This window comes from Chrysoperla carnea, chromosome 1 (genome assembly GCF_905475395.1).
Source record: "Chrysoperla carnea chromosome 1, inChrCarn1.1, whole genome shotgun sequence".
NCBI classification, from domain to species: domain Eukaryota; kingdom Metazoa; phylum Arthropoda; class Insecta; order Neuroptera; family Chrysopidae; genus Chrysoperla; species Chrysoperla carnea.
The window spans coordinates 105,105,652-105,129,844 of record NC_058337.1 but is presented as its reverse complement, the minus strand read 5'-3'; the positions used below and the strand labels follow the sequence as shown (position 1 = coordinate 105,129,844).

Here is a 24,193-nt window from a genome sequence, read left to right as displayed (position 1 = left end):
CGTTGGGGTGCAAGGAAAAGTATATACATCCTGCCTTTGCCGATTTACTATTCACCAGACCCACAATAGCGTCCTAACTTCTCTCTACAACAAGCCCATCACCTTTTTAATTAGAATCAGTATGTCGATCAGCTTGATTAGAACTCTATTTTTAACCTTGCGCCTCATCGATCCTAAATCAAGGTAGTATGCGAAATGGCGTAGTGAAGACGCACGCATACATTTATAGTATCACAATTTCACTTGTGGCTTGTTAATATTTCAGTCCAACATCTTCTTCTTGGCTGCTGAGTAAGAAAAGTATTCAATTTATTTGTGAAATGTACAACAAAACATTATGGTGGACATGGATGTATGTAAAAACACAAAATTAGATTAAAACGATTATAGTTCTTTTACTTGCACCAAAATGGATTCATCAGCATACCAACTATTCGTTAGACACTACTCAAAATCCGTATTTTCCTTTATTGTCTAACGGTCTAACCAAATCAATTAATATTAATCTCTCCATAAAACATTTCCAGCCTACTTCGATAAGTTTCATTCATGTTTACTTCAAAATTTAACGATTTAAAATATTTTTTCTTAATATCTTTAATCTATTGATCAATACAATACAGACAGTGCTTGATATGTCGTTAAATCGTACATGGGTTATTTATTATACTTAAATTTAAAACGAATTCGAAAAAGGGTTGAGAATTTGATATACTTGAGACTTTTGCTTAATAGCCCATCTCGCCCCAAAATATGTAAAAATCTTGACGCCATTTATCAGTTTTGTTTAAGTTTTGAATCTTTTATTGATTGCATAACCGTCGTCAAGACCCAATTTGCTTAGCAAAACAAACAACCGTTAAATCGTTATTTTTCGAAGTAAACGTGAATGAGAATTATCGGACGGGGCTATAATTGTTTTTTAGGATTATAAAAATTGATGTGAGCGGCCTCCAGATCAGAGTGCTGATCGACCCATTATTCGAATTAACAACCTGTTTATAATTTGTTTCAAAGAAAGCAAAATTAAAAGCTCATCAGCTAAAAAGTTTGCTGTTTAGAAATCGTAAATCTTTGAGAATTTCGGTGCATGTAAAGGTATTATTAGTAGAATTGTAATTGTGAGTAAAAATATGAAGGATAGTACATTATTATCTGTTTATTTTTCTTGGCTTTAGTATTAAATAAACATTCGGCTAAAAAAATGAATTTAAAATTTGGTAATTGTCTAGCAGCGTAAATATCTTATGCTTTGATGTATATCAGTACATTCTAGAATTCTAAAATAAACGCTTGTTTGGGAAAAGCATAGGTATATGTAGAAAAAAAAATTCACCAAATTTTGGAATCATTTTGTTAAGCTAATTTAATTTAGGAAGATTTTGCTATGTAAAAACAATGAATAGTAAAAGAACAAATGAAAGATAATCTAAATTTTAAGAATATATGTTTGATTTTGTTTTTTGTTAAACTTTGGGCTGTGTATGGGAAATGTTGAAATGTTATAATGTTGTTATTATATTAAGTACAAAATTTAATACTTTATTTCAATATAAATTATTTATACAATATAAAAATTTCAATCGTAAATTATAATTTGTATTTTTTCCAATTTTGGATTGTTGCTAATTCCCATAAAAATACCTAAGTGAGTTTAATTTCATACAAAAATTATCTTACTTCAAACAAAAAAATCAAGATTCAATAAGAATAAGAACAACATTCTCTCTAACCATCAAATTCTCGGACCTTTCGATTTGTATAAGTTACAAAACCTCACAACTAATTGACTTATGAGAACTTGGTCTTCGCAAAAAGCTAACAAAATTTTGTTGATATTTGTTTTTCGAATACATTCACTTTTCTCCTAAAGGTCTTTTCTCCAAACAGGACCCCACATTCTTAAAACCTAAAAGTAGATTAAATTTGATCACAAATTTATTGAAAAGTACGAACCAAATTTAGTAAGATTAAACACTTGGTTTATCAATATTGAATATAATTTGGATGTGACATAGATTAAAATTCAATTTTTGATTTTTATGGCAATTTCTGCTGAATCAATTTGATTTATGAAAAAGTATTTCAAACAAAAAATTGGCTTTTACATGAAAATTAGTTATATACTTCATATTTCCTAATCAATTTCGTCCACTTTTTGTAAATTGTTTCCCAGTAAAGTAAAAACATGGTGAAAACTGATGTGTTCATTTTGCAAAACAATAAAAAATGTTTCAAATAAGGGGGTAAGTAGAGTTATTCTTTATTATTCTTGCAAAAAAATAAATAAAATAAAAATCTTTAAGGAGAGTATAAAAATACAATATTTTAATTTTAGCGGTTTAAAATAATTTAAATTTTAGCGGTCTTATTGAACTAAACATTGAAAGTATAATTTTTTAATAACTGTGTTGATTGATTTTGTTAATCAATAATATCGATAACATCGCCCATCACTATTAGGGGTATAATCTTCTCAGCTTCCTTCCCTTTCTTTTCTCAATCAAGCGAAGTTTTTTAAACAATTGAAAGCAAAAAAAATTTTTAAACAATTGAAAGCAAAAAAGTTTTTTAAAACAATTGAAAGCACTATATCTGGTGGTAGAATTTATAACTAATTAAAATACATTAGCGGTAAGTATGAATTTATATCTAGGTTTTTGAGGGATTTTTTGCCTTATTATTTAAATTTATTTAGAAAATCTAATGATGGGGCTTTTTTCTAACTAAAAATCATACTAAAAACAACATTTATAGCCCAGGAGCTGTCAATCTAAAAAGTTCCCTCATACGTGCATATATTTTTTTTTTTAAAAATAGATAGTTTAAAACTATAGGAATTCGAAACGGTAGGTTTGCGTGGTTTTGCAAAGCCGAAAAAATGTTTAAAAAAATTAATTATTAAAAAAATCGATAAATGTTTGTCTCTCATGTTGTGAAATGGTTTGCCTAAAGTATATTCTACAGAAAATTTCATTATCTTTCAGAAAAAATTTACGCAAACCAATTTTTTTAGCCGGGAGAGTCAGGCAAGCCTTTTAAAGTGTGTGATGAGGGAGGAAATTTCTCCCTCATTACGTAACATGATTTTTTTTTTTTATTTTGTTCCTTGCAGTGTTTACTTTAAGATTATCTTGGTTTGCGGGCTCAGAAACGGCCGGAAATGTCCAGCAAACCAGCTTAAAGTTCATCTACTCTGAACTCATTTTCAATAAATATAAACTAGAATAAATGTTTCGTTGTAAAATTACTATTGTTTTATGGTGATTTTTATTTTTTATTTTCTATTAAATACTTTTATTTTATAAAATTACTTTTCTATATTTTCTTTTGATATACTTTAGTACGAACTTCATATAGGATATGACGTCTTGTTGTTTTTACGATTTGAAATAATGAAAGGGTAAATATAATTAAAGGAATAATAGGAAATTTTTATTTTGGATGGATTTAATAATTTAATAGAGTGAAAACAATTATCAATTGTTAATGCTAAAACATAGTTTATTTTATTGATCATCAAAGTCAAACATAGTTTATATCATTAATCATCGAAGTCAATTTCATCAATACTCCAATGATTTCTATTTGTTGATTCTTTATCTTCTTCACTCTCTTCCTCTGATTCTTCGGTATTAATTTCTGCTCGCAAAATTTCTTCTACTTTTGAAGGTGCCGCTGGGCCTTTGTACCATAACGGTTCTAACTTATTGTCGCTATTCAATTGCCATCCACATTCAGTGGGTTCATATACGACACACAGAGGTTCAGTGGCATTTTGCCACATTGTATTTACAAATATTGTACGCAAAGTTTTCTGCGACAAGGTTTTCCAACATGGAGGAATGTTGCTGGAATCGAAATTAATCGAAATCGAAATTAATCGAAATCGAAATTAATTTATTGAAAATGAGTTCAGAGTAGATGAACTTTAAGCTGGTTTGCTGGACATTTCCGGCCGTTTCTGAGCCCGCAAACCAAGATAATCTTAAAGTAGACACTGCAAGGAACAAAATAAAAAAAAAAAATCATGTTACGTAATGAGGGAGAAATTTCCTCCCTCATCACACACTTTAAAAGGCTTGCCTGACTCTCCCGGCTAAAAAAATTGGTTTGCGTAAATTTTTTCTGAAAGATAATGAAATTTTCTGTAGAATATACTTTAGGCAAACCATTTCACAACATGAGAGACAAACATTTATCGATTTTTTAATAATTAATTTTTTTAAACATTTTTTCGGCTTTGCAAAACCACGCAAACCTACCGTTTCGAATTCCTATAGTTTTAAACTATCTATTTTTTTTAAAAAAAATATATGCACGTATGAGGGAACTTTTTAGATTGACAGCTCCTGGGCTATTATAAACTACATAATTATTTAAGATTGAGGTTAAACATTTATCAGCTGTTTTATGTCAATAGACCTTTGAAGTTTGAATATGTTGTATATAATCAAAGTCTACAAAACACAGATAAAGAAAAAAAAATGCAGTCACAAATTTTTACTGTAAAATTCGTTCCTAACAAAACATGCTTTTTATATTTTACAACAAAATGGACAAGTTCATTACAAAATTTGGCTAATGCAGCTTTACAAGTTATTTACAATACTAACGAGAAAGCATATTTTTCTTGGAGTACAAATCATTCTTTAATGGATAATGAAGTCGGAATCAATGCATCTTTTGCAAAATTATTGAATATAAAAGAAGATGATGAATTATTAATTTCTGTTATCAAAGAAGTGGTCAAATTAAAACGCATAGTTGTGACACCGGTTTCGCATGACGATTGGGAATTATTGGAAATGAATGCCGAAATTATACAATCAACACTTTTGAATTATTTAACAACAGTTTTCATCAACGAAAAATTTCTAATATGGGTATCAAAGTCCATGTCTTTATGTGTGCAAGTCGATTCATTAAATCCAATTTCACAAGTGGGTCATTTAGAAAATTTTACGGAAGTGGAAATTATCCCAATTAAATCTAAGCCACAGCCAGCTGAAAAGCAATCAATTTCAGAAACAAATGAATGGAGTTGGAGCAAATCCTTCAAAAATCTAGTAACAAAAAAAAATCCTGTAGTTAGAAAATCGATTGATATTTTTAATAAATACAATAAGTTACAATTTCAATTCGCCTGTAATGTAAGGCTTATAAAAAATGTGGATCAATTGAGTGTTACGGATGAAACTAAAACAATTTTGGAGCATCCATTTAATGTGTATATTTACAAAAAACATGTACCAGAATTTTGTTCCATCGAAAAAAACAAATTTTGGATATGCCAGTTGAATAAAATTCTTCCTCCAAATAGCGATTCAGAAAATTTAACTGAAATTATAGTTAAACTAGTTTTAATCGATGATTTTGAATTAATTCCATCAAATTTATTTCCAAAATATAATCATTGTACGGTATTTATTGGGGAAAATCTACAAAAAATTCTGAATCTAACTGATAAATGTAAAATTATTTTAAATAGCTTTTTATATGAAAATTCTGATGACGCTAGCGAAATTCAAATTCAACCGATTTCGAATTTAGAAAACGTTAATTTCGAAAATTTTGCACATAATTTTAAACTATTTGTATTAGAAAGATCGAAAAATATCGATCTAGTACTAACTTCAAACACTACATTTAAAATATCCGATTCACTAAACTGTTATCTTAAATTATTACCTGCCAAAATCAAATATTTGAATTTTAATGGAGATATTTTACGGAATGTCAAAATTTCAGTTCGAAATGATCTCGTCGATAGTAATAAGTTCAAATTGACTAGTTTACCAAATCAAAATACTGATTTAAAAATCGATTTTATATACTTAGAAAAATTTCAAAAAGCTATGGAGTCGGGAGTTAAAACCTTAAAATTTGGTTTGAAATTATTTGAGGAAAAACAATGGGATACAAGTATTCAAAACGTTTTAATATCAGGGCAAACAGGATCGGGAAAAAGTACTTTAGGAAAATTGATATGCCAAAAGCTATTAGATGAAACAAATTTCGTTTATACAAAAATACTCGACTGCAAAGCTTTAAAAGGTAAAAAATCCGAAACTATACAAAAACTATTAATACAACATTTTGATGAATGTTTGTATTATCAACCTTCCATAATATTTCTGGATGATTTGGATATAATTTGTGGAACCCAAAGTGAATCCAGTGAAGGAATAATTTCCTCGGAAACTAATTATTTTAATAAAATGAGTGAAATGCTATGCATCTTATTAAAAACATATCAATCACAAAATTTTATCGCCATAATTGCTACCGTTAAATCGAAAAATAATTTAAATAAATTTTTGTATAATCCACGAGGAAATCATTTATTTTCTACACACTTGGAAACACCCATTTTAGAAAACAATGATCGTAAAGAAATTATGAAACATATTTTACAAGAAATTAGCTCAAATACCTGGGATCAATTAGTAAAAAATGAGGAAGATCTACACGATTTTAGTTTACAAACTGAAGGATACGTTTTTCAAGATTTTATTGATTTTAAAAATAAATGTATTTTTGAATCAATGAAACGTGATGAAGCGGCTCAAAAAGAAAGTAAATATAACATTCAAACACGAGACGTTGAAAATGCGTTAAAAAATGTAATTCCAATATCGTTTCATGATATTAATTTGCAAAAATCATCCTGTAGAAAGTGGGATGAAATTGGTGGGCTACATTCCGCTAAAGAAGCTTTAATTGAAACTATTCAATGGCCCAATTTATACCCAGAAATATTTTCAACATGTCCAATACGACTCCAAACGGGTATACTGATATACGGTCATCCAGGTACCGGAAAAACAATTTTAGCTGGTGCAGCTGCTCAATATTTTGGCTTGCGTTTGATATCAATTAAGGGACCTGAATTACTGTCAAAGTATATCGGTGCTAGTGAAGAATCCGTGCGAAATATATTTCAAAAGGCGCAAAGTGCTAAACCATGTATTTTATTCTTTGATGAATTTGATAGTTTAGCTCCAAGGCGGGGTCATGATAGTACTGGTGTTACTGACCGAGTAGTTAATCAATTGTTAACGCAACTAGATGGTGTTGAAACGCTGGATGGTGTTTATGTGATGGCAGCAACATCTCGGCCAGATCTTATAGATCCAGCACTGCTAAGACCAGGTCGATTAGGACGACAAATCCATTGCCCACTACCAAATCCAACCGATCGTTTGGATATACTTAAGTTATTAAGTAAAAATTTAACATTAGCCGATGATATATCCTTAAACGAGATATCAAAAGCTACGAAAGGTTTTACAGGAGCTGATTTACAAGCCATTTTATGCACAGCACAATTATCGGCTATCGAAGATGTGATTAATTCGAAAGATAATAAGACTGAGATAAGTGTACAGATCTCACAACGACACTTGCTCAATTCTTTGAAACAAACACGACCGTCGTTGTCAGTTGAAGAAAAAGCGAGATATGATAAAATCTATGCAGTGTTTCAAGGGAAAGAAGAGAAATCAAAAGGTGCAATACGGAAGCAAAAAGTAACTTTAGCATAGTTTTATGTTTTTTTTTTATATAATTTTTTATTTATTGGTGATTTGTAAAAAGAAAATGTTCAAAATTTGTTTTATACATTTTTTTAAAATAAACATTATTAACATATTTAAACAACGTGTACTAAAGTGTTTTTTCTCGTTTCGACTTCCTCTTTAAATTATATTTGTTGATACAAAAATATTACATCTTTATGCCGATTTAAAACTAAACTCTGTTGGAAATATTTCGCTGAAAAACTAAAAGAAAGTGTGAAAAAGTTTAATAAACTCTGAACAACTTCGAATGAGTCAAATATTCTCTGAGATGTTTAATAGAATAATTAAAACAGATTGAGAATAATTTTTTTAGGAAAAAAAAACTTAAAAATTTTCATTGATTCCTTTCCAATAAATTCTTTAGTAAAAGCCGAAATATTTATTCAAAAGAAGGCAAAGGAAAGAATGGACAAATTTCATATTATGTTCATAATACTTCAACATATTTTTATTAGAAGGTGCATAGAAGCTTTTGCGAAGCTGAATTTTGTTATTCAGTTTTTTTTATTCTTATTTGAATAAACTACTTTGCCAACTTCCAAAAGCGCCATAGGATAATAAATGTATGTAAAACCTACAACTGGGTAAAATTTATCATTCTATATTAAATATCACTTTTTTTAGCATTCGAAAGAGCAGACTAAATTCAGCCATTCCATTTTTTCTGTTAAAATCTCCCGATCTATATGGCAAGACTAGTAAGCTAGCAAAAATTCATTCGGAAATTTTTCATTCATTTAGATTGGCTAGGATAATTCAGCCATTCCATTTTTTCTGTTAAAATCTCCCGATCTATATGGCAAGACTAGTAAGGCTAGCCAAAATTCATTCGGAAATTTTTAATTGATTTAGATTGGGTAGGGTAAAACTGATAAACATTAACGACAAGAATATAAAAATAATTAAATGTTATATTATTTTGATTATTAAATGTAATAAAAAGAACTTTCTATTCTACAAAATATTACAATATAAAAAATCCAAATAATTATTTAGAATCAGAGTGTTATAGATCAGAATTCAACATACTTTGCACGTAACACTCACTTCTTACATATATTTTTTCATTTACGGTAAAAAATTCCTTCTGAGATAATAAAAAAATAATCTTCATCTGGCAACTGCAATAAAAAATAATGATATTAATGAATGGTAAAATTTGTCTTACGGCTAAATTGAGTAAAATTTTTCAAGAAAAAAAAAAGAACTGCAATATTGTTACCAAATCTGGTTAGGTAATTTCATGAAAAAAAAAATTGATTTTATGGTTTTTAACACGTAAACTTATACTAACTCTTTAGCAGTGATGGATTTAGGCTTAGGCCCGGGCCTAAGGCGGCAGAATTTGAAGGGCGGCAAAATGCCAAAATTTTAGAGTCACAAAAAAGTAAAGACAATCAATTATTAAATTGCATTACTGTCTATTGAAGCCCAACTAGTCCAAGAAATTAATTACGACGATATAATTGACGTTTTTGCACGGACTAAAGCCGGGAAAAAGAAATTTTCAAATTGATTAATATTAAAAGAACTATGAATTATTTATCTGTCTAAAGTTTATATATATATTTATGTCTTGTTTATCAGTAATATTTAAAAAATTTTATTTCAATAAATTATGTTACTTTAAAATAAAAAACTGGATCAAAATTAATGAAATTCATTCTATCAAAAAGGGTGGCGCATCGAACGGGGCCTAGGGCGGCAGCAAGCCTAAATCCCTCACTGCTCTTTAGTTTGTATGTTTGTGAGGGCACATATTCGCTCGTGCAATTCCCTCCAGTAGCGAACCTTTACTACCTACTATACATTTGATCAACATACCCATGTCTACAAACTGAAAAATGGCTACTGTACTAAGATGACGGCATATGATTACTTCGTTGTTTCAGTGTGCCGCGTCTTACCCTACATTTCGAGTATCGTGTTCTTTACTTATTAGGTATTTTATTTTAATCGTTTTTTTTTTAAATAAAGAGCCTCGTACTTCAAAATAAGCTTTAACAGAAGTCAAGTAAATAGAGTTACATACGAAAATAAAGTTGTTTATTTTCTGAAATACTTACGACATTTTCTGCTATCTGCACTTTAATCTTGTAATTTTTGTCAGGAGTTAACATAATTGGTCTGTCATACTTAATGAAATTATCAGAATTGATGAGCTGACTTAAAAGGTATTCTATATTGTTTTCTTCATCGATCAATGTTATCACTATTTTGTCTTTTGTATTATATTTCGAATCATAACCATCATTTCCTATCTGATGAAGTAGAAATCCAATAAAAAAATATGTACGTTTAACACTAAAACTTCTTGAAATAAACAATCGAACCTCATCATGAAATGAATCACAACATCTAGGTTTCTCACAAATATTTGTTTTTAATGCTAACTCTTTACAAAGTTTATCAACTTCATCTTCAGCCAATAACTTACTTTGAAATGGCCCATTTATAAATTCTTTTAATGTCATCATTGAAAAGCGTATTAATTTGAGAGCGCTCCCTAAAACGAACTGTTGATTTTCTGGCGTTACAGACAACTCTTGTCTTACACACTCCGTTTTTGACCACGACAAAATTCCTTCGAATATTTTTGATTCGAAAATTTCTAACGTATCACGTTCTAGCACACTGATCAAAGTATTTAAATCGATCTCAAGAAAATAATCAGAAGTAAAAGCATCTGTTGCGTGTTTATCAATCATATCTAAACATAATTTTTCCAGTTCTGGTTTGTCGAATAGTTGAGCTTGCCTTAACAATAAAAAGGCATTTTTACCACTTAGGACACTTTTTAAAAAATCTATACAATGGTCTTCTAAAACTGATAAATGGTATTTGTTTGCTGCATACAAAGTATTTATTACTGTTTCTGAATCAATTTGTGCTTCGTTGGAGTAAATAAATTTTAGCACCGTTAAAAATGATGACGGTTCAACGTCAGGTACTTTAACCTCCTTAGATTCAGCTAAAGATCCAAAAAGCATCGTTTCAAAGACAGGACTTCTAGCAGATAAAAAAGCTTTGTGTGCCGGAAAACGTTGTTGTAGATTTTTCGCTCCAACTATAAAATGAATATCAGCAAATTTTTCATTGTTACATAAAAATCCAAAAGGTGTTTTGTTAATAACTTCGCCACTTGAATCCATCGATTTATCTGATATGGTGTTTTTTGTATAATAAAAAAACTAATAACTTCACGATATTTATATTTATTTATATGATGAAAAATTTTTTTAAATTTCTTTTATGATGCGACTTGTCAAATCTTATATTTCCAAGAAAACTGGAAGATCTCTATGGTAAAAAAACACTTAAGTTAAAAAACCATAGAAAACATATTTTTACCACAAGAACCAACAACGCAAATGCAGCATATGCGCTGACGCTAGTCACACAAGTACAAGCAATAGAGGTTTTGCGTGAAAAATTGTGAAATGGGCCATGAAAATTAAAAAATAGATTTATATAAATAACAAAAAAAATATTCATTTAATACCAACTAAAAATTTTAAGAAAGTTGTTACTGCTACTGGTCAAATTAATTCATATAATTAAATATTTTCTTAATATCTTAAATTATAAACACATGAGAAAAGTTTTATAATAGATTGAAAACAAAAATTAGTGTTAATTTGACTAAAGTCAAAGAATACAGATAAACACACTGTATTCTTATTCTTTATTAGAGTGGTAATTACTTTGAAGTACGGATAGCTAAGTCACTAGAGGCGTGATTTTATAATTTGGTATTTAAGTAATTACATAGTCACAGTTGCTATTGGCAGCCTAAAGCCTAATTAAGCCTGTCGCGAGACGCCCGATTAACAAATCCCATTGCCCACAATTCAGCTGAAAGATGTATTAAATTAGGGTTATACCCAGCTGAAAAAAAAGAGTTATATCCAGAGTCGAATTGTCAAAATGTTTATTAATATCGAAAGTCGACATCTCGAGTATAAAGTGTGGATATACTAGAAGTAATTCCCTAACCTCATTGTTAATAAAACACATATTAATGATTAATAAACAGATATGGTAATGAAAAACTTCGGAGAATCCATTGTTTTTAATTAAAACTGTTTTTAATTAAATATCGTTTTTAATTAAACATAGTTTAGCTGATAGCATTGTTTAGCGTCGTCAGCTAAAATGACCACAAGAGCTAGTTTTTTAGTCAAAAATAAAGCGTTATGGAGTGTAGAGGTAAAGGGGTACAATCTCTTATGGTTGTTTGACTCAAAAAGTGGCATCAAAATAGCATTAAATAAAGAGGCAGGGGACTATAATAGCGCTCGCCTAGCGAAGTGTAAGTGTATGTGTATATATATGCATGTATATGTATGTCAACTGTAGATCCTCTGAAACACCAATGCTATCTTTAATTTAATGCAATTTTAGGGTCACTTTTTTAACAGATATTATGCTCCTTTACTTCTACACTCCATACTTAGCGTAGAGCGTCAGCATGAAAATATTTCTAACAAAAGTTCCAATATAAATATTTAGCCATTTCGTAACCCCCCTACGTTACGTAAAACTAAAATTTGGGGTCAAATTTCGTATTCTGTATTAAGAACTATACCTTTTTTAGTATTTATAAAGAATAGACTAAGTTATACCGTTTTATTTTTATACCATGTATATATGAAATATACATAGTATATTAAGTTTAATCCCAAGTTTGTAACGCTTAAAAATATTAATGCTACGAAAAAAATTTGGTATAGGTGTTCATAGAATCACCTAATTAGTCCATTTCCGGTTGTCTGTCCGTAAGCACGTTAACTCAAAAACGAAGAGATATCAAGTGGATATCTTTCTTTACTTATACGTGCCGTCAAAAAGCAAACGATTGCGTCATCAACACTGTCTATACATGGTATTTCAACAATTAACTCAGTCAATTGTTTGTTTTCACCTGTTTCTGTTAAAAACTTTCGATCTTTATGATAAGACTTGTAAGCTAGCCGTGGCCTCATAAGCATAACCAAAGAAAAAATTTCACATAATTTTTTTTATTTGAAATAAGACCATAACCAAAGAATACAGATACGTATCTGTATTCTTTGCCATAACAGAAAAACACTTACTTATCTATATAAATTATTTAGATAGGTTCGAGAGTAACATAAAAATTAATATTATACTACATCTTGCTTTGTTGAACTGATAAACTCCAACATATTGAATTTTTGGCGATAACATAAATCTTTTAAACAGGAAAATTTGGTAGGATATAGAGCACTTGCGCAATGATATTGAAATGAAACCAAACAAATTTTAAAAACTTATTTGACATGTTTTTTATTATATAAACACATAAATAATAAAAGATTGGAGAGGAAAAGGAGGTAAAATATAATTTCAAATATTTTAAATGATAGTAACATTTTTGACAAATACATGCCTAAAATAACTTATTTTAGTATACAATGATAATAATAACTATATATAAATCTAGAAGGGATGATTATAAAGGATTTTGGTGGGCGGAGAGGGTAGGGTAAGTTGGATAAAAATAAATCTAAATAATATCATAAATATAAAATATACAAATTTTGGTAGAACAATATTGTTCAAAAAGTTTTTGTTTGTTATATACCATTTTTTGATTTCACTTTGAAATTATGTAATCTTTATTAGAATAATAAATTGATTAAGATTAATTAGAGAAAGTACACAATTAAAAATTTTTTTTTAAATATTATTAAACGTCTTAATTTTCTCTCACTCACTTGCACCAAATTCTATTTCATGAAAAAAAAATCATAAGAAGTGGTTATATATCTAAGAAAATATCAGTTAGTTTGAAGTGAAACTTCTTTAGTTGAATTTGTAATCCTTTAGCAAAATTAATTGATTCTACAAATTTTTTTACCTCATAAAATTGGGTGGTTGCGTCTCAATTCTAATAAATATAACCTCGTCGTCTGGGATCACAACTAACTCAGATTTTAATTCGCTTCATAATAGTCAGTTTTGCTTTGTTATTCATTGAAAGCCATCATGTTTGTTTTTTATTTTTAATGTCTAATTTCGGTGGAAATAAGTTTTTGGAATTTTTTTTATCAAGGTTGTTCGTCTGAATCAAATATCTATAATAACAGACAAAATTTACAAAACTATATGTATAGTAAATCTATTGAACTTTAGATAATAAGTCTTGTCTCGTAAGCATAGAATAGCGCAAATTTAGCAAAGGCACAATTACTTTCTATTTTGATTTTTAGCGGTAACTAACTTGACGACTAGACTTATATTTGGTTTGTTTCTGCGAGTTTTTATGTTAAGTAATCATTTTTACTCGCTACAGAGCCAAGGAATGAGAAATCAAGTTGGTAATCAAACTTTAGAATTCGTTTAAAAATTATGATAACTGAACTGGTAATCGGCGTGCCGAACTTTTCAATACGTTAATCACAAACACATATTAATGACAATAACTGACGTCACAATTGTAACACTTAAAACGACTACTCAAAAAATTATTATAGGGAAACGACAAGGAAGTATTCGGGTTATGTCTCAATTTGAAGCCAACAAACCTCATTTTCTTGAGAATTAAAATTTTTCCTTTTTAATAGTTAAATATCTCGACTTAGTTTTTATAAACTTCTCACTATAGAAATTTCAATCCAGAAAAACAGAAAATAATTATACCTTTAATATATACGCACTTATCCACTTTAAAAGGAAATTGAAATACAGTCTCAAATCAGTATGAGAGCAAATTTCCTGCTTTGTGAAAAATACAGCGAGTTTTTACAAAATTTACTAAACTATGTATAAAAAAATACGTGCGCAATAAAAAAAAACTGTTTAAAAAAAATAAAATTTCAAAAACTATGACGATCTATTGAGAAATTTCATATTCGAAAATATTTTTTTTGCATTTATAAATTTTGGCACAAGTATTTTTGTTTTTTTTTTTCTTCTTATTTTTTAATTTTATTAATATTCTAAACAAATGTTGTGTATGCACACGATTCTAATTTCCGTTTCCTCAGTCTTATGTGCATTCAAATATTTTATATTTCTGACATTAAATCATTTCATTCATTTTCTTTTAAATTTTAAATAACGATTTGTTTTAAGGATGGATTTTCGAATTTATTTATATAATATACTATGTTTTTTAATAAAAGTTTTTTGTAATTTTTAACTACTTAGCTATTAAAATTTTTGTTGATTTTTTATTTTTTTAATACAAACATTGATGAAATAGACGTTAGTTTTAAAAGCTGTATTCAAATTTTTTTTTATTACATATTTTATGTACACTAAAGGTTGATTCACATATCAATCAAGTTAGTAAGTGGCATATACAGTTTGTTATTTTATGCTTAAACTGTTAGATAATATATCCCAAAAAAAAAATTCAATAGTTCCTGAGAATTATAGGTATCAATTACAAGCGTCAATGGGTAAATCGTATATCATGTTCTCAAAAGTAACTTTGCATACGGATTAAAAAATGCAGGTAGTAGGTACTAAAAAAATTAGAGAAAATTTGTAAATTGAATACCCCAAGATAATGATTTTAAAACAAAATTTTCTTAAGAACTTTTCTGCCAACCATATTATTTTCAAAGCTTTCAAAGAGGATTAGAAAAGGAATAAAGAAAATTGTGCTCCTTATTTCAGTGATAGAAAATTGCTACAAGGTCTCTCAAAAGTTTCTTTGTAAGATTATTGTGGATAATAGTGAGAAATATAGACGTACTACTTGTTCCAGAAGAATTGAACTTTCTTCAAATACACGATTGTGGCTTTATCTTGAGAGTCTATGAATAAACAAGCCAACATGCTACAGAATGGAACGTAAAAAATGAGCTAAATAAAAAGAATTATTGTTTTTCGATACTCGTGATTTAGTCCGTTCGGACGATTCAAAAATAATACTCATTTTATTGTATAAAAGAAGTGTTCCCTGGAAAAATTGTCGGATTTCCGGATTTGGCTCCATTTGACTGTTGCTGTTTGCGGGAAAGAAGCCGAAGGCTGGAGTAACCATTAGACAGATAAGGATGGTTAATTCTGCCCTGACCCCTATAAAAAGTCTTTGAAGAAAGGAAAAAACGCTGTTGTGTAAGGCGTTGAATGAGGCCTCTTACTGTGATGGCAGCAGGCGAAGGTGTGTTTTATTTAATAATTCTTGATACTTTTTACCAATAATATCTTGATACCAATAAAAAAGTATTAAAATTACTATAAATCCTTCGTAAACGAGCTACTTCGGCAAATTATGTTTAGAAAAACATGGTATGACAGCTAAAGATTTAAAAAAAAATTGCCCTTTCTATATATATGATATGTAAATAAACCTTAAAAAAGTATTTATATTTTAAACAATGCATTCATTTATCAAAATAAGAAACAAACTTTTTTTTTAATAAATAATGTTTTTATCGCAATTATAACTCATAAAAAATTGATATCAAATGAAATAATATGAAAATTTCCTCACAAAAAATATAAATTATTATTTTGATGATTCTATCAAACGGTATTGATGAAACTCAACATAAAGTTATCAAAGATCAACAATTCCATTTAAATATAAATCAACAATTTTAACAATGAAAATTTCATTTTCAATTTTCATAGGACAAATCTATATAAAATATAATAATATGAAATTTATTTACAAATTCGTTGTTTATTTTACTGAATCGTAATTTATGTGTTCAGTCGCACGTAGTTATGATATTTTTGAATATTTCACTCATACGAATGGTTTGCTATTTAGTTTTGTGGAACAATTTCTGGAGAAGGAAAAATATTTTACTTTTCCACGTAATCCACTGGACAATTTTTTTTTTCTAAAAAAGAAACATAGTTCCAAAAATAAGTTCTATAGACGTCTGAAATGGATGGTTTAAATATCAGAACTTCCAATGGATACTGAAACTATATTTGAATTGATCGCCGCGGAAATTTGAGTATCCTCTGTCATATCTGGGCCAGGCGATAATTTTTAGTTCCCGGTAAAAGTTGAAGAAATTTGTTTTCTGATTATGTAAATTTGTTTTCTCAATTTATAAAAATTCCTTTACTTGAACATAAATAAATGATACGAGTAGTACCATCTCTCTTCGAATTTTAATGATGAAATATTGAGGGATTGGCTCCAAACGGAATTTCAAAATATTTTATCTTAAAATATTCAATTTTCGCATTTCTTTTTAAACCAAATTCCATCACAATTTTGAAGTGAGCGAATGGTACTTTCTGATGTCGCAAATCGTTTCGTGGTAACAAATTAACACGTAATACGAATACTGTAATAATTTTTGGAATTTAGAAAAAAAAATTAATTTTTTCATATTTAAGATAACATTTTTTAACACCTTGACCTATTGGAGCAATTTTGAATTCACATACAGATTCAGCAAGCTCAAGATTTGTCAAGCAGTAAAATCATGGTGGTGTAATAAAATTTTATAAACCAGATAATAGTGAAATCAGACGTCCATAGAATAATTCTTAATGTCTACATTGAAAAATCAAAAATACGAAATTTTTTTAAGAATTGGGTTTTAGTTTACAATAAAACGGCATTCATGAGAGAATTTTTATCATCATGGCTGCGTGCAAGTAGACACTGTGAGAATGGAAAACAAATTTGATACCAATTATTTAAAACAAAATGAAAATATTTGATAAGAATTATAATACGCACTTAAAATTTAATTGATAAATGGCCCTTGCGATAAAATTAAAACTAATAAATATATATTTTAAATATAAAATTTAAAAAAACTACAAATATAATCAAAGTCTTTTTGTGTGTAAATTTTTTCATTTATGAACTATGATGTATGAATAGTATTATAAGACACTTTTACAAAATTTTGCAAACTTTGGTTTTTTCTTTCGAACATTTTTCATATCATGTTCAAAATTTACATTTAATATAGTTTTTTTTATTTATTTTGACTATAAAATTTTTTAAACAGATCTTTACATTTTCAATTAAAAAAAATTATAATATTTAAGAATAACTAATAATGGCAAGAATTAATCTAAATTTTTTACAATAAGGCCTATTGATAAATTTTCCAAAAGGCTTTTTCAACAAGATTTCCACAACAAATTCCAACACTCAACTCGATATCTTGTATGTTTTGAAATTATTATAAAGCTAAATATACAAAATTATTTAAAAGGCATGTGGATCCAAATTTGTCCAAAAATGTACTAAGAAATAAAATATTATGTGGCAATCTTGTTTCGAGTATTTTAAATTAAATTATTTTATTTCAATTTTCGTAAGACTTTTCTAATCCAAATTTTTATTGCTGAAATGTATTTTGCCATATGAAAATAAAAATAGGAGAAAAATAAAAAAATAAAATAAATTACTCTTTTTTTAAACTAAAAAAAACCTAGTCTAAAATTATACATAAATGAATTTAATCACGGACAATACAAATTTTTCAATTTCTGAAACGGGTCACATAAAATTTATTAAACGGAATGAATTTCTTTTTACACATATTTAAAAAATGAGAGATAGAAAATATCAAGATTTACAGATTTTTTATGTATATTCTTTCTAATTGTCAGCAACATTAAAAAAAACCATCACGGTTTTATCCAGAAATGCTCACTTGGTAGACTGAACACCTTTTATAAGATAAAAATTGACAAATTTCTATTTAAAAACAATGCTTAAAAAGTACAAATAAAATTGTCTATTTTGTTTAAGCTTAAACTAAACAATGTAGTGTCAGTATGAATTATCCAATTGGAATTATACTCCGAAGAGATATGTTACTCGTCCTAAATTTTGGGACTCTTTCACGAAGACGAGTAACGTAAGCCTGCAGAGAATAAATAGAATAAATACGAGTAGCCAATTCATACTGATGATTATTACACTGAAGTCTTAATACGTATTTGAAATCTAAAAATTGCAGTTTTTGTATCTTTTTTTTATCTAAGGTTTTCAGTAATTATTTTTGATAATTTGATACAATAAAAAGTACAAATCGCACTTACGCAACGTTTGAGAATTTCTTACACGAACGTAGGACTAATAGTGCTTTAATATTGTTTTTATCTGTAAGAGGGCGAATTTTCAGATAACTTTTAAAAAGAAAAACTTCTTAGTTTATTTTTCTGGATGTATGACTGCACTTCATAGATTCATAAATCTGTAAATCAATGATAAGAAAAAAAAAAAAAAAAAAATTAAAAATCACTAAATAAATTAGAAAATCTTAAATATTAGATTTCATTTAAAAAATGTTTTCTTTCAAAATGTGCTATTTTAAGGGGAAAAAATTAACATGGAGATGCTGCGTTCAAAGTTTGTTTTAACACACGACGCACACAAGACAAAATTCAGCTTTTTCTCTCTCCACAAATATACCACACTATAACTAGCGACGGCGCGTTCACTACGAAAAAGAGGAGGGAAAATAGATTTAAATATTTAGATGGGCTCTGTTTTGCCTTGTGATGTTTTTAAACTTTTTTTTATACAATCTATAAATAATTTTTTATGTACAAAATCACAATTTACAATGTTTTTATTTTATTGGGAACGTTTTAACACTTAAACAAAAAAACCAAAAAGAAAAACACTGCGATCAGTTTTAGTTAACTTAGTTGGTTTATAAGATACCATTGGTATAATATTGAAAACCATCGTAAATTTTTGTACTTAATGAATTTACACTACTTTCAACCATGTTGTCCACCAGTACTTGTAATTGTTCTTCAGTTAAGTTCCAGTGGAAACGATTTTTTATATTTTGTCCAGTTGCTGCACCTGATTTAAAACATGGTAATTGGGATCCTAGAACAGAAATGCTTAAAATTACTACGGGTATAATGTTTTTGTGATTTAAAATAAAAACAAGGATCTAACTATACTATGTCAAAAAGTAATAATAATTTAAGAATTTGTAACTTGAAAACCTGTAGAATATTTATTGTGTAGGTCAGTAGTTCTGTTTTTAACAACTATGTCTAAAAAGAACCTGGCTCGGCTCATTAATCATTTTAGTCGGGTTAAATGAAGGTATGAAATTATAAGTAAGAATAAATAAATTATCTGATTATTATACTACGGAATCCTACCAAGAGTATAAAAAATATGATATTGCATACCTGATCGCATAATATCAACCAATGGTAAAAGTTTATCCTGATGTTTTCTTGTAGCAACTAATCCTTGTAATATTAATATTTTAAAATATGCAAACATATCTGATTGATCGCCTCCCATTACTTCAACAAATTCTGGTGTTAATTTAAATGGTGATGTTTCAAAGCCCAAATTACGTGGCGATGTTGATAATATAAACCCAAAATCAATATGTATTAAGTGCCCAGTATTATTTAATAAGATGTTACCATTATGACGATCTTTTACTTGTACCAAATAACAGATTAAACAATATGCGGCACAACTTTGTACAAAATTACGTTGTGCTGTTAAAAATCCTTCACTATTTTGTGCACCAAATTCCTTTTGGAAATATTCTAATAAAGATAATTTACAATGCTTTTTTATTTGATGTAATGATACTGTATTCACAATCGGTTCTATTAATCCAGAATCATTTGATAAACATAGTATCCTGAAACAAATGAATATGTAAGATTGAAAACTTCGAAAAAAATAAGGCTTTTGGCATTGAATAACACAGCCAGAATAATTTGGGTACCGTGCTATTCTAGTGGCTAGTAAAATTATTTCAAACGTTCTCCTCGTCGAGGCCTATGATTCCCCTAGCAAGATGTTTCGTTATATTTCAAATCAGAGAATAGAAGCAACAATTTCAATTTAACAATTTCATTTTTAATGAAATTTCTACTTAAGTTATTTGAACATAAATAAGCTTACAGAGAATCAGAAATTTAAATGTTTGAATTTGAAATTTTTGAAACAAAGAAATTTTGAGCGATCTGTTTCACCTTTTTCCTCAATAGGGTTTCCGTGGATAAGAAAACTCTGGTACAGTGTATCCTCGATTCTAGAAATTATGTCAACCAAAATTTCATAAAATTTAAAATTTTCCAATTTACCTGTAAGGATAAACCCATAAAGGAACTCTTTCAATTTCCCAAATTTTTCCAAACATTGTCAATAATTGTGATGCCATTAACTCCTGTCGTAAATCATCACCACATTTCACAATCACTGACAACAATCGCCATGACGATAAATGTCCATACGGTGATGTTTCACGCACACGTCGTTCCTTCTCCGCCCAAGGTTCTTTTAACGCAGCAGCCGATGGGTCTTCTGGATCATGTGTGAAAGCTTTATTTTTACCCTCATGAAATGAATCCGATAAACGACGTCGTACTTCAATTGCAGATATAGAAACTGGCTCACGTGAATCACTCGACTCTTGACTCAATTGTGATATTGTATCACGATCAATCGGTTGTTTTCGTAATTGTAAATATTGTTCAGATATTTCATCATCTTCTTGGGACCAACACGCTTCTAAATCGTGATCGGGTACACCATTTGTGATCATAGACGGTTGTAATGATGGCGACGAAGATACACTATCTGCTACTTTATTTGTAAGATTTTCTTCGGAACGTGTATGCCGCAAAGTATTCATGACTTTTGTTGGAACTGGTGATGTATATAAATCATCAACATCGAGTACTTCAACGTAGATAATGTAAGGTGCTTTATCTTTTGAATTTAAAACAGCTGCAACTTGTGGTGGAATTCGTACAATATGATGTGGAATGCTACTATGTAATGGAAGCCATACTCTAGCCGGAAGATTTAAATTGAGTGTACTTAATTCAGCATTTAATCGAGTAGTTTTTGCTTCTTTTGTTGGTATCGAACTTAATACTTTCCCAATACAAATTAACGCTTGCATAAATTCTAATTCGGGAGCTAAACGAGGTGCCTACAAAAAAAAAAAAAAAAAAAATTTTAATTGCCTTAAGCAAGGAACCTATACCGAAGTTTATTGAATAGGGATTGCAAATTTTTCTGGAATACCTTACAACAAGAAACAGTTGAAGTAGACTCAGAACATGAATAAGCATATTTTAAAAAGCTATGTTCACTATCAAATCTTTAAGCTAACCCGAACGGAAGCTGCTTCATATGGACGAAACGTTGCGCCTAAAATCGGTATGGTTGATCAATTTTCTTTGACTCTGTATATCGAGAAACTAGGCACCTTACTATTCGAAACTTTAATAAAAATTTTTTCCAGGGATCAATAAACTGTCTAAATGATTCATTCCGGATATTTTGAACAAATAAAGGAATTCATAAAATTGCATTGATAAAAAAATGAAAACTTACAGAACAAACACATTCAGTTTTACGTCCTCTGAGATCATTGACAACACCTTGACACGTTTCAAAACATGTGCAACCATTATCAAATGCACGACCAGAACTTAAATCACCAAGACTTAATTTTGGTGGTGTTTGTATACCAATAACAGTTGGTACAGCTGTTGTACATCGTATTAACGCTGAAGCATCTGATTGTGATCGATGGTGTGTTTTACGTAATGTTGCAGGAATTGCTGTTGGATTTGTTGGCATTGGTGGTGGTACAGGTATTGATGGAATTGTCACAGCAATTGATGGTAACGATGGTTTTTGTCCACGTGGTCTAAAATAATTATTTATTCAATATATATTTGGGAATATATAGTATTTTTTTACTTAATACTCTGCTCGCACTATTTTTTGTGCTACAAATAGCTAATTGCACGTTGTTTTAAGTAAATTTTACGTAATTAATAAACAGTTAGCTATTTATCGTTAAACGGAAAATATTACACGAACGAAATGCGTGCAAAAATAAGGAAAACTTCTCTCGTGCTTCAAACCGCGCTCTTCTGGACAATTGACAAATCGTACTAGTTGCACAATATCCTAATTGTTAATTTAATATTTTGTACAAAATTTAACTCTTAGAATTTAACTCAATGCGAATTAGTACGAGATTATGGATACATTTTTTCAAAGAAATTATAGCGTAAAAAATAGTCTTAAAATACGGCAAACAAGGGCAGAAAATTTGAGCATAGTTTATGTTACAAAAAAAACAACTTGATTCTCTACAAAAATATAGAATAAAAATAGCAGAATCATTTTGTTTAGAGATCCTGGTTAATAAATACAGGCATCCACTTTACTATTCTTGTCATTTGAACAAAATGAACAAAGAATTTGCTACAAATTTTGTGTTAAAAACCGAATCTCGTTTACAAATTTTATCAAAAACATAATCTTATGAGTAATACTTAAAAAAGTGTTCAAAAAAGGCGAAGAAGGTTTCAGATACAACGCTCTGAACAAATTGCTTATAGTTTTTCTCGCTATTCGTATATCATTAATCCATATAAGAAAAATATATTTTACAGGCAGTTTTAGTCCCACACAAAGATAAGAATCGCATGATAACAATTCGAGTAAATTAAGCTCGATAATATTTCATTGTATAGAACAGTAAATTGTTACTTCATTCAATATTCACCAGAATTTTTTTTTGTCTGGCACCTTTTTGTTTTCGTTTTTCTACCCATTTATAATGGTAATAATTCGCATGAGTTGTACACCAATTTTAATAATGAATAGTTTTAGGTAATGTATTATTTACCTTAATTCATCTGATAGAATCAATTTTTTAAGTTTAGTTCCATATGATTTCTGTTTAGATGGTAACGATGCATCCGAACTGTATGCACCTAATAGCCATGCGCATTTTAATGAAAAATCTGCAGACTGCCGACACCTTGAGAAATAAGAGATATATTTTGTTAGTACAAACAAAAATTAAAATTATTTACAACGTAAATGGTTAGGTTTAATAAATGAACAATAATTAAAACAAATAGTTTTTTTTATAATGATTGTGGTTAGAATATACTCCGCTGTGTCTATACTTTTATAAAAAGTGAACATTCTCTCTGTAAATTTACCACCATCATACATTGAAAACCTGTCTTTTTTTTCTTTTAAAAGTACACAACGGGTGCTAAATTTACAAAGAGAGCGTATGGAGCGTACGCGAAGAATATCGGGAAACAATACTTATTGATGATATTAATATGGATATTAATTATATTAAAATGCATGCATTTTCGAGTTTAAAAACAAAAATTTTAAAATTATTTTGAAATTGAAGTTATTTATCAAGTAAAATTTTTATCAAAACTTCTAACTTCCTTAGACTAGTTGGTATTTAATCCGATGAATTAGTTTATTCAAGTGGAAAACTTTCAATAATAAAAAAAGCCACTATTATAATATGTAAAGAGTAATTTATTATTATAGCAATGTGTGGACTGCAACAGGAAAAAGAGATTTTCTACAGATAAAAGAGATTAAAGATAAAGAGTTTGACGCTAGCTTTGAGCGTCAAATTAGTGTTTCATCTAGCTGGCAAAATAGAGTTATGTCAAGCGTCAGTTTAATATTGAAAGTCAATATCTCGGGATATACATACTAAAAATAATTCCCTAGCCTCATTTTTAATAAAACACATGGTAATGATAAATAAACAGGTATGGTAATTATAAACTTCGGAGAGTTCCATTGTTTTTAATTAAAATTGTATGCAATAATTTAATTCGAATAATTTATTTAT

General features: G+C 28.7%; 3 protein-coding genes across 4 annotated transcripts in view; 1 reads left to right on the top strand and 2 right to left on the bottom strand.

Annotated features, from left to right (window-relative positions):
* Nucleotides 1–4,487: 4,487 nt before the first annotated feature.
* LOC123293283 (peroxisome biogenesis factor 1) lies at nt 4,488–7,577 on the top strand. Its single transcript, XM_044874050.1, has one exon. It carries the CDS (start codon nt 4,488–4,490, stop codon nt 7,545–7,547), a length of 3,060 nt encoding a protein of 1,019 aa, XP_044729985.1. The 3' UTR covers nt 7,548–7,577.
* A 1,002-nt stretch (nt 7,578–8,579) lies between these two features.
* LOC123305498 (BTB/POZ domain-containing protein 2-like) lies at nt 8,580–10,853 on the bottom strand. Its single transcript, XM_044887227.1, has 2 exons — nt 9,650–10,853; nt 8,580–8,704 (listed from the first exon to the last, which is right to left on the bottom strand). The coding sequence occupies exons 1-2, from the start codon at nt 10,733–10,735 to the stop codon at nt 8,648–8,650; spliced, it is 1,143 nt and encodes a 380-aa protein (XP_044743162.1). The 5' UTR covers nt 10,736–10,853; the 3' UTR covers nt 8,580–8,647.
* Nucleotides 10,854–18,159: 7,306 nt separating this feature from the next.
* The window catches only part of LOC123299598 (phosphatidylinositol 4-kinase beta), a 97,732-nt gene continuing 91,698 nt past the window's right edge, over nt 18,160–24,193 (bottom strand). The window contains exons 4-9 of one of the 2 annotated variants that reach the window (XM_044881866.1): nt 23,204–23,338; nt 21,892–22,210; nt 20,631–21,484; nt 19,710–20,182; nt 19,279–19,395; nt 18,726–18,748 (exon numbers count right to left, since the gene is read on the bottom strand). In XM_044881866.1, the coding sequence (XP_044737801.1) occupies nt 18,741–18,748; nt 19,279–19,395; nt 19,710–20,182; nt 20,631–21,484; nt 21,892–22,210; nt 23,204–23,338 (1,906 nt within the window). In that variant the 3' untranslated portion in view covers nt 18,726–18,740. Of the gene's footprint in view, nt 19,396–19,709; nt 20,183–20,630; nt 21,485–21,891; nt 22,211–23,203; nt 23,339–24,193 lie in introns of both variants that reach the window. The other variant, XM_044881860.1, reaches the window with a different exon arrangement.

Bases quoted from the DNA above. Each gene is read 5' to 3' on its own strand.
- LOC123293283 (XM_044874050.1), top strand. From the start codon at position 4,488: ATGCAGTCACAAATTTTTACTGTAAAATTCGTTCCTAACAAAACATGC.
- LOC123305498 (XM_044887227.1), bottom strand. From the start codon at position 10,735: ATGGATTCAAGTGGCGAAGTTATTAACAAAACACCTTTTGGATTTTTA. The intron at 8,705-9,649 runs GTAAGTATTTCA...TTTTTATTGCAG, and splicing joins TGCAGATAGCAGAAAATGTC to TTGCCAGATGAAGATTATTT.